Genomic DNA, 10,911 nt, shown 5'->3' on the forward strand with positions numbered 1-10,911 from the left:
ATTTAGTGGTTACGCGCCCTGCTCAAGATCATGCGGCGCTGGTTCGACTCTCGGGGTGTGCGCTTGAGCAACGCATTTCAGGACTGCTTTCCATTCAGCGGCACCTAGTGAATGGAATAACTCTCGGGCAACAACACTTCAATAATCGGAAAACTTCACTCTGCCAATCTCGGTAACCGGCCATGTGTCAAGAGCCTCTACATTCTACAAGTATGCAAAACTACCAGGAATAACCAATCAAGGCTTTGTCCGTCCGAGGATAAACATTCAAAACCAACCAACATGTGGAAATTTTATTTATAATCAACACAACCAGCAAATATACTGTAGGCTAATTTGTTACAGTGGATAGAAGAAAATTGTGGGAAGCAAATCACTGGAAAGACGTCATGCTTGGTTTGGTCAGTGGAGGAAGAAGAAAGGGCGCCTCGAAACGAAATGGCTCGATACAATAATAAATGACAGCGGGATGGACATGGAAGAGCTGAAGGAGGTTGTGAGGAATCGATAGCTGGGGAGGGAGATGATTTATATTGTAAACTAGAGTCAAGAACGGATAATGATGAAAAAAAGAAGTTACGGTACATTAATTACTCTTTTCCATCACTCCTTTTCTTTCTAGTAATTTGCTAATGTGACCGTGTTATACCCGTCCCGAAAGTTACGCCATAGCTGAGTGTCAGCACATTTAATAAACAAAGAATTGTGTTTATAAGCCATCAACCCCAATGAGTTTAAAGTTCTTCTATTGTTTCCTGGTGCTTGCTCAATAGCATTGAAAATTCGAAAATAACTGTCTGGGGTCCATTTATAACTAAATGCATTAGGTCAGTTGTTGAGTAGCGAGATAACGCGGATCCCCGGCATCGTCACAACCGGCTGCTTCGATGGAGGCTTTTCTACACGAGAACTTATCCCTCCTCAGGGGGGTCACACCATTGTGATGTCACAACCTTATCGGCACCATGGTTTTCCTCAGGTCACCAACTTAATTGTGATGTACATGTCTGCCATCAATAAGCCGAGGAATGCTTCCCAGCAATCGAAGGCATCGCAAGCACTCTCGCATCTGTGCAACGATAGTTGTGATGTAACAATGCGACCAAGATGCCACTACTGGAAGCGTATCAACGAGTCTGCAACTTTTGTGGCCGACCAGAAGACAAACTTTTGTCATTTTTTCTGGTTTGCAAAATTAACTCCTTTCAGACATTCAGGCCGTTCAGAGCCATACCACCATTTGGCCATGGACCTAATGGGGCGGAATGTGTTTGACCTACCAGTGTGCATTGCATGGCAAAGATCACAAAAGCCTAACGTTTTGTTCTTAAGGAACAGCTCGTAGTTGCTGAATCGAGCGGTCAACTCCACGAGATACTTGTCCACGAAGCCAGATTTGCTTCTTTCTTTCAAAGTCAAGAGCCTGTCAATCATCTGCAAATCAAACCGCCACTGAAAGTACTTCCGATATTCCGTTTCATTGTTGTTCAGGTAGTTGATGTAGCGAACTAGCCTCTCTGTGTCGTTGCCAAACTTCTCAGCGTTGATGAACGAGTTGGGGGGAGCAACATCCTTCAGGTCTTCAGCAGATGGCCCCCACACTATCGGAACAGCGCCGCTACAAAACAATGAAACTTTCTATCAAACGTATCGGTATACCAAGCGGGCAGTCAATTTACAAGATCGAGAAAATATAAACTCCAATTGAAAATGCACCTTTTTGTATGATTAACATGATATGTAGGCTAAAGAGGGGCACGGGCGTATTTCAGACTGTTATTCCCACTGCCCCTACACTGGGGTGGCTCAAAAAAACTAAATGTTAATTTTTAAACTTTTTCTTCTTTAGACTTCTGCATTGTGTTCCAAAATGACACCTTGCTAAGTATTGTTGAGATTGGTCTCTATTTAACGCCCTAGCAGTGGGCCTGTTCCGCCCGCCGGGTTAAAATCGGCCAATCTGGCTATATCTCAGCAATCGGTGGGCCTAGAACGCTCAAACTTAGCTTTAAAGAAGCAAAATGCATGGTTTCCTATCTAACTTCCAGAGGGTTTTTGGGGTCTAAAACATTTGGTTTACGAACAAAATGCAAAAAACACATTTTTGACCAAATGTGGCCCACATAAACATGTAATGTTCAATTTTTAGTGTAATATACAACACTAATAACACAAAATTTACAAATTACAATACAAGCAATTTTTGTTTAATCACAGACAAGTTTTAGTGCTTTTGCACTTTGGTTTACCTCTTAACTCTCAGGCACTGACCATACTCTAATCAGTGTTGTACGCGTCAATGAAATAAATTGACAGCGTCAGCGCGAATTGCCTAAAAACTTCACGGCGTAAAGTACTTCGTCAGCTCTTAAAGAAATTGACGGCGTCAGCGTCAGCGCTAATTTCTAGCGCCTTTTTAGCCAGGGTCTCACAAAACGGAAGTATTTCAACCAAGTTTAGGCTAACAATAGGTATAAATAAAGAGCAGGTTTTATGTTTTGAGACTGCATTGTAATTAGCTGCTTAGCTTATTAGTTATTTCCTTGTAGAAACACAAGCATTTCAAAAACGTTTGTCTGACAATCTGCTTTGTTTGGGACTCATAATGTCCTTTCCAAGCGAAAACATGCGTTCCACAGCAGCGTGTCTTGTCTTGTCTTGAAAACGTTTACTCGGAAAGGTAGCCTATCACTGTTCCAAGCGTGCTGTGATGGCTTAGCATATATCTTTTATCTCAAAGGTGGGCATACTACGGCCCGCTGGCCGCATGCGGCCCAAAACAATTTTTCATGTGGCCCGCGAAAGCCTGAAGCAATTATATAAAACAGTAATAATAAAGTTGCTTAAAAATTTTAAATACTACAATGACTTTATTAAACTTTTCATTCATATATTTCATCTTGATAAAGATAAATTATAGTATTTTTATCGCATTGTAGTGGCTTGTTTCCCCAGCCATATTGTGTTCTTTAGTGATGTGCAGCTTTAGCAATACAGTATGTATCGTTTCATTTGTGTACTCAGCCATCTTGCATGGCTTAGTGTCAAAACAGTCGATTACGCCACAATGGAAATTTCTGACTTCGGCCTGTCGCATGGAGAGGAACGACGATTGCGAAACTTTTTCTGATTATGTTAATTCGCTCAAAGTGCGTCTGGCAACGTATAATCTTGATGTGGTTGGATTTAAATAAATAATTGAGACAAACGATTTATATATCTGTTCTGTAATATACCAAATCTCCATGTCTTTGGTCACTTTAAAATTAACTAAAAGTTTGTGTTTCGACCATTTTAAATTTTACGTTTTGGCTTATAATCTTAATTATACTATAAGGCGGCTCTCGAACAAATTCAGAATCTGAATGCGGCTATCGAGATAAAAAGTTTGCCCACCCCTGTTTTATCTGTTCTTTTAACGAGGTCTATTGCACCAACATCGCTTTTTTCAGGGGCATGGAGCCCTTGAAATAAAGTATCTTCAACCTCCGACATCCATTGATTTTTCGCTTTCTCTCTCTGATCCCTCGTTCTCGATACTGCTCACGATATGAGTAATCACCACTTGGCAAACTTCTTCCGCGTGTATTCCAAGTAGCCATTCCAAACAACGCGAAAGCGGGTAATTCGGATGAGTCGCGCTGGTCAGAATACATTGTGAAACGAGGTTTTCCATGCAAACGAAAAATGACGCATAGCGCTTGACGATTAAAATCGGCAAAATAGTTGACGGCGCTATCACTTCCGTCAACTAAAAAATAAATTGACGGCGCTAGCCTCAGCGTCAACAAACAGTTGACGCCGTCAAATTAACGGCGTCAACGTACAACACTGACTCTAATCACCCATTAATATGATTAAAGGCAGTTTTTTTTTTCAATTGAAAACAAGCCAGCTACACAATTCTCTCAGATGCAACAAACTGCCCGGCAATCCCTTAGTTTACGGTTAGTGTGTTTGACATTCACACAGCCTTTCACCTCACGTAACAGTGTTGCCATAACTAAACATTAAAGCAAGAAAGTGACCAATAAAAGTCATAAATTTAGTGCATGATAACGTCACACGGGCAGGGGCGTAGCCAGCACAAACGTTTGGGGGAAAATAATTATTTTTGCGCATGTGAGTGAGCACAAGCAAAAAACCTTTTGAAAAAAAAAACCTTAAAATTGGGCATTCTGAGAGTACTTTCAGCCTAAATCAATAGTAAAATTTTGCCACATGATGCTGCAACAGATTGTTAAATGTTTATTTGAAAATTTTCGGGGAGGGGTGTAATTGGCATTTACCCCCAGCCAGCCTGACTACGTCTCTGCACAGGAGCTGTTGATTTATGAGGCGAGGAATAGAGTTCACCTGTAAATCGCGTTGTCCCAGAACTTTTCGGTTATGTAGTCCCTGCAATGGTAGGCGTTCTCAAATGCAATATAAAACTTGTACGAGCTGATCATGGCGAATGACTGGGGGGACCTGAAAGGGGGGAATTCCTTTTCGTTCCCAAAGCATCTCCCAAACACAGTGACGTCTAGACCTGCCTTGATGGAAATGGTGGAAGTTTTAGTTCAGAATTACCAACGCGGTCAATTAGACTTGAGCAACTAAAACATTTCACCGCCCCGATAGCTCGGTTGTCCGCCCTGATAGCTCAGTTGGTTAGCGCGTGACTTTTGGAACGAAGAAGCTTCAAAATCAAGCGGAGCTGGTTCGACTCTCAGGGTATGCGCTTCAGCAATGCACGTTATGGACTGATTTCCATTCAACGGCATCTAATGGATGGAATAATTCCCGGCAACCACACTTCAAAATCGGTAACTTCACTCTGTCAATCTCGCTGACCGAGTCTGCATCAGTGGTTCAAAGCCTCTACAAGTAGGCGAAACTGCCAGGATTAAGCTCTGCAAGAAACTTTCCCAGTCCGAGGATAAAGATTCAATCAATCAATTTTAAAGATCTATTCTTTACAAACGACGTACGGTAACCATGTTTCCCTCTAATCAAAAGTAAGCATAAACGTTACCACAAAACAATAAAACTATAAAGAACAATTTTGTTACTGAGCAGTAACTTTGATGAATCGTTTACGCGATGTGTGGCCTTCCAGCTTAGAACGTTTGTGACGTCAGCGGCCTCCACAAATTGACGACTTACAAATTACTCCAAGCTGCCCTCCAACGGAGGGAGCCTACCTTGACCATCTCCATGACGTAATTGAAGCGATACATGGCGCCGAATGTATGGTGACAGTTGCGCACCAACCACATCGCCAAGCCGTTTTTGTTCGCGATGACGCTGTTGACGTCATTGTTGAGAAAGCGAAGGAACCTCCCTGGATGGCTGAAGGTCTGATGACGATGGAGTGTTGCCATGTACGGTAGTTTAATCTCGGAGTCGCGTCTGCAACGTAACTTTGTTTTTGTTCTTCAGCTTGATAACATCTCGATGATGACAGGAGACAGGCGGTTAAACGTCTTTAACCAATCATTTTTTGGTCTGATAAAAATAGGTCAAATAGAAAAGAGATTCAAGTGCAAGATTGGACGCACATCAAACACACACCAACAGCATTCAACCCAATGAAAGGAATCAACATTAAACCAACCCATCAAACACCATCGCACAGTGTGTTGGAGGGCAATAGAGGGAAACTCTCAAACGCACAACTTTATTTCATTTCATCAATTCCACGCAAAGAGTACCTGGTAAGCTACCACTCACTGCCTACAGTGTATACTGTATACCTGTAGGTCATAGTAGCGTTGAAGTAATTATCAAAAGTCGAGGGCAGTTTAAGGTGATGCAAATGTTGAGTTGTCCAAGTGTTCTCTCTGCACATCCACACATAGATCTGGCCATTTCGTCTGAACACAAAATCACCAACGCTATGATCTTAAAAATAGGCTAAAAAATCACTAACAATGGGCTTGCGTAATTATAAACACGACCAGAGATTTCGAGAAGTACGAATTGAGAAAGTACCTTGTCTGAGTAAGGTGCGTTAAATAAAAGGGTTGCCACCCCTTTTCCATTTACAAGTTCGATTCTTGACTACTAAACACAACATTGGTTGGAGATTTAAGTGTTTGGGAAATTAAACTCCAGTCTGGATAATAAAAAAACAACCAAATAAAAACTTGTTGCGTAGAACGATTAATTTATATCAGGGTCGCATTTCTGTTTCAGTCAAGTTCTTGATGCAATGTCCATGTCACTTGTATACATAGTTACCCTTCAAGTTTAAATTGTACAGGATGAATTACATTTATTACCACTATTAAACTGATAAATTATTTTTTGCCATATCTATGCTTGCATCTGGTTGATGAAACGATCAGGGATCACTTTGAATTGATGTTGCAGTTTTATTTTGGTTCAACTGGAAAGCAATCGTTTACTTTTGAGCTGCGTGATTGCAAATATAATTTTCAGCAAAACCTCGTAAATTATCTGGCAACACTTTTGCATGACGCAACAATTCTCAAAATCAAGACAGAGTACGTTGCGTTTCATGGCACGTTCCAGATTTCTCTAAACAGGACTAAGAAAACATTGAAATAGCTGAAAACTCGTCTCACCTCGTGACTGGGTTCGGGAGTTTGTCAATTTTGTTGCAGTCTATCACAATAGCATGGCTCTTTGCTGCCATCTCGCGATTAGTTGTGATGACGCAGGGTCCACAATGGTGGAAGATAGAAGGAAATTTACTGCCGCCAGGGAAATTCCATGTCAATATTGTTAGTGGATTGCTGTGTAAGAAAATACACACATTGTCATAAACCAACAGCTAGTTTAAACGTACTTTGCTGATACTTCACATTCATTACTTAAGGGACACGGGAAACGGCTAGCTGAATGACAGTCTTTCGATGTTTCCTGTCTGTTGTACAAATTTAATTCTTTATGGTAAGCCCACTGTATATTTACTGCATGCCGACTACGTTTGTAGCAATCATACAACAAATGAAATAAAAGTATTTTTCTTCTATACTTTGACGTCATTGTTGATGTGAAGGGCGGAGATGGTAATTGTTGTTTTTCCATCTTCTCTCAGTGGTTCAATATTTTTCCACAGATTCCGACCATCTGGTCTTCGGCCTCTTACTTTTCACCTTGTTTTGTACTTTGCTTCCTACACTATAGCTCCAATAATGCAAATTAATCTTAACAACATTAATCCATTCAATGAATGTCTGTGGATTAGTGCATTTGTCCTTGGTTTTGGGGGAGGTGTGTTCGATTCTAGATCGACTGATAAAACAAACTTTTATAACTTTTTTTTCTATGCGTAAAGAGGTGAGAATGTATCGAGTCATCAGTAAATATGATATTCAATAGCATCCGCCACGACATTTTTCTCTAGTCCCGGCAAAACTCTTAACTTGAATTTGTATACAGAATAAGCAACCTGGCCAACTCGACACCACTTTCACGATCCTCCTAAGCGGAGCCCAAGGTGCTTTGTCCACTTTCATACTATCTTCACACTTCTTGCGGTGACTCTTCAGTTTATTTTCACACAATTTGTCTACAATTCAACTTGTGCGAATGCAAGTTTTAATTTGTTTAATTGTGATATGCAGGTTTATTACAAGGCATAAAAGATAAAAAACACACAGCGTTAACTCATTAACTGGGTAACACAACGTTAAGTAACGTTAACACAACATTTCGAGGATGTTGAGCAGAATCATCAGAAGCTTCAATAAAATCGCGAAGAATTTTAAAGCTGCAAAGAACATTAGCTAGCTTAGAAGAACAAAATATTGTGTTTCACTAATTACCGTACTGTTACTGGAGGTCAATCTCACGAAATTTCATTTTTGTTAATTTACAGTCGTTTCAAACAAGAGGTTTTGCAAAATGAGAATCCAATACGGTACATTCTGTGCCGCATTTTGAATTGTAATGTTGGAGCAAACATTTATTTTTGTTCTGTTGATAATTACATTTAAATCTCTCCCAAAGTCGTTATATGTCGCGTAGATGACTAGCGTCCGTTTATAAACAAAGGATATGTACGGTTTGCCTTGCTTGAGTGGGAAATTTACGAGATTGCTTATAACTCACGGGTTGGTGGATTCTACTGTGATTGAAAAAGTAAAGTCGTTAAAAAATCGTAGCATTTATATAACAACTATAAATAAACGATATCAATATTAGACTACGAAACACAAAATTTAGTCAAAGTAGCACTTGTAGGTCTGACAGCCCTAAATTTATCTGTTGGCAACCCACATCTAGACTGTTTGGTGAAACGACATTTTTCCGGTGAGGAGAGCCGCTGTCAAAGCCCAATCACCCAATCTTGTAAGTTTGGTTCAGAAACTCAAATATTATCTAAACCTCGATCACAGAAGGTGATTGTATAGCGTCAACAGGACCCAGGACAATAAGACATTGAAACATGATGCGACATATCTCATCATTTCGAGGCCCCACACGATACCAATGCAAATGATACCTGCGGTTGATTGGGACAGGAGTGTACTGCAAATCCTCCTTTCTCTCAGAATAATCTGAAACATCAGCATTGTATATGAATGTGAACACATATTATAATAACAATATTCTCTGACAAGCTCAATGGAGGATGGTAGCTGGCAGAGATGTACGTATACGCCGCAAATTCTACGCCGCACACTTGCGCGTAGACTTTTTGTTTACGCTAACGCTTGCGGCCACATTTTTTTGGATAGTTTGCGCTTGAGGCTACGCCGTAAACTTCTCGCGGATTTTTAGCGCATAGCGTCAACGCATACTTTTTAATGTATTTTTTTCGCTACAACACGCCAATACCTTCCAGCGCTGTAGTTGAAAGAATGTTTTCAATGGGCAATGACATATTGGAACCAAAACACAGCAAAATGTCAGATGAACACTTTCAGATGCTTGTGTATCTTCGTGGAAATTCAAAATAAAACTTGTTTGTTTCGAGTGGTTTATACTGTGTGACTGTTTGGCACCTAGCAAACAAAATTAGTTTGCGCTAGTGTATGCGCTGACGCTGTCAACTTTTTTTACAAGTTACGTTGACGCATACGGCGTATGGTTTTTCGAACATTTGCGTTTACGCTGACGGCGTCGATATTTTTTGTATGCGCGTACACCAGTGGTTGCTGGTATCTTGCCCTCCTTAAACCAGTCTCTAAAATGTTATCTCTCTTCAAGCCATATCGAGTTTTACGAAGCTTTATGCGAGGCTTGACGTACAAGTCCGCCCCATTAGCTCAGTGGTTACGCACCCGGCTCAAGATCATGCGGCGCTGATTCGACTCTCGGGGTGTGCGCTTGAGCAACGCATTTCAGGACTGCTCTCCATTCAGCGGCACCTAGTGAATGGAATAATTCCCAACAACACTTCAACAACCTGAAAACTTCACTCTGACAATCTCGCTAACAGACCCTGCGTCAAAAGCTTCTACAAGTATGCGAAACTACTAGGAATAACTTTTCAAGGCTTTGTCAGTCCGAGAATAAAGATTCAAAAACCAAACCAATCAAACAAGTAACAGTCAAAATCCCCACGCGCCCATCACTGGTTTTATAACGCCAAGTCACTCCGAACTTTGTTGACGATCGTGATTAACGTAGAACCAAGAAAAGAAATCTTCTGACATATATCCAACCCTCAACAATGTTTGATAAAATGAAAGACTCGGTTACATGTTTTTGTCATGCAGATAAACTTATTTTCACATAATTATTGTAATAATTAGAAAATATTATTATTCAAATTCTGTTTGAATAAGCTTAACTGAAAATGATTGAGCAGATCGTATCGATTTTTTAGGTGTGCCAGACTAAAATGACTCACGTGAAAATAAATTGATTTGTATTCGTAATTAACAGTTTAGAAAGTAAAGCAGCAATAACTCACCATTATCATCCACAACCCTTTTCACTTTGACAGACCTTTTGTGTTCTCTCATGAAAGACAGTGTGGAAGAATGTTGGAAAGTGTATATTGAGATAATCGCAATGGTGGCTGACAGAAAAATTATCTCACATAGCTTCCCACGATTCAATCCGCAGAAGCATAGCATGTCTCATGCATAATAACTATCCAGCAATCGTTCGAAAGTTAAAACCTTTAAAAATCGAGCAAAAAACAACGTTATTTACGTGGATGGAAATATGATGAATACTTTCGCGTACGATACGCCATTGCAACGATGGTCCAACTTTCCTCACACATGGCTAAGCAATGCAGAGGATATTGGTTCGACACCGCTCAAGAGCATTACTGTAGTTGTGTTTTTGGCAAGACATTTAATGGCATGCCTGAAAATGGACACGAAGAAGTGGCTTCCTTACTTTTCTCATTTTTAAAGTACCGAGCGATTGCCATTACTACCGAGGATAATCTCGAGATGGCTTGGCTGCTAATTTTATATATAAAAGAAAGGAGGCAGTCGGTGGATGTGCAGTTTACAAGCAGCGAAACCTTCATACTTGCATCGCCGGCAATCGGGCTTGCTCCAGTAGAACTATAGCTGTCTTTTGCAATTAATCTTTTGAGTTGTTCATTTCAGTTTGCTTTATTTCTGACCACCACAACAAAAGACAATATTTATCAGTGTCAAAAGTAACAGAGGTTCATCAAACGGAAAAAGCGACAAGCACAAAGCCCGAAAACAAACCAGCGCTCTTTGATCTTAAGGGGTCTGCGTATGCATCACCGTAGCTATGGCATCATCAACTGAGCTATAAAGCGGAGAATCACACAAGCGCGACAAATAGCCTAAATATAATTATTTAACAAAGAACAGAATTCAATCAATAGCCTATATTTCCGTCAATTTTGACTCCAACCAATATAATCATAACTGCCTTTCTGCTGCAGCAGATCCAAAAATGGTTCAACCCCAGCCTTGAAAAAATATTCACCAGGGTGCGCTTAGCAAAAGTGCTACC

General features: G+C 40.4%; 1 protein-coding gene across 1 annotated transcript; it reads right to left on the reverse strand.

The window, feature by feature from the left end:
- Positions 1-292: 292 nt before the first annotated feature.
- Positions 293-10,162, reverse strand: LOC145775800 (alpha-(1,3)-fucosyltransferase 7-like). The gene is made up of 7 exons (XM_082587169.1): positions 9,875-10,162; positions 8,459-8,513; positions 6,573-6,743; positions 5,739-5,858; positions 5,187-5,394; positions 4,357-4,535; positions 293-1,618 (listed from the first exon to the last, which is right to left on the reverse strand). The coding sequence occupies exons 1-7, from the start codon at positions 10,038-10,040 to the stop codon at positions 1,174-1,176; spliced, it is 1,344 nt and encodes a 447-aa protein (XP_082443295.1). The 5' UTR covers positions 10,041-10,162; the 3' UTR covers positions 293-1,173.
- Positions 10,163-10,911: the final 749 nt, after the last annotated feature.

Source organism: Aplidium turbinatum, chromosome 8 (assembly GCF_918807975.1).
Source record: "Aplidium turbinatum chromosome 8, kaAplTurb1.1, whole genome shotgun sequence".
In the NCBI taxonomy this organism is placed as follows: Eukaryota; Metazoa; Chordata; class Ascidiacea; order Aplousobranchia; family Polyclinidae; genus Aplidium; species Aplidium turbinatum.

Excerpts from the sequence above, each read along its gene's own strand:
- LOC145775800 (XM_082587169.1), bottom strand. The coding sequence starts at position 10,040 with ATGCTATGCTTCTGCGGATTGAATCGTGGGAAGCTATGTGAGATAATT. Across the intron at positions 5,859-6,572 it reads CTCCCGAACCCAGTCACGAG|ACGAAATGGCCAGATCTATG; the intron begins GTGAGACGAGTT and ends TTTTGTGTTCAG. Across the intron at positions 4,536-5,186 it reads ACGTCATGGAGATGGTCAAG|GCAGGTCTAGACGTCACTGT; the intron begins GTAGGCTCCCTC and ends ATTTCCATCAAG.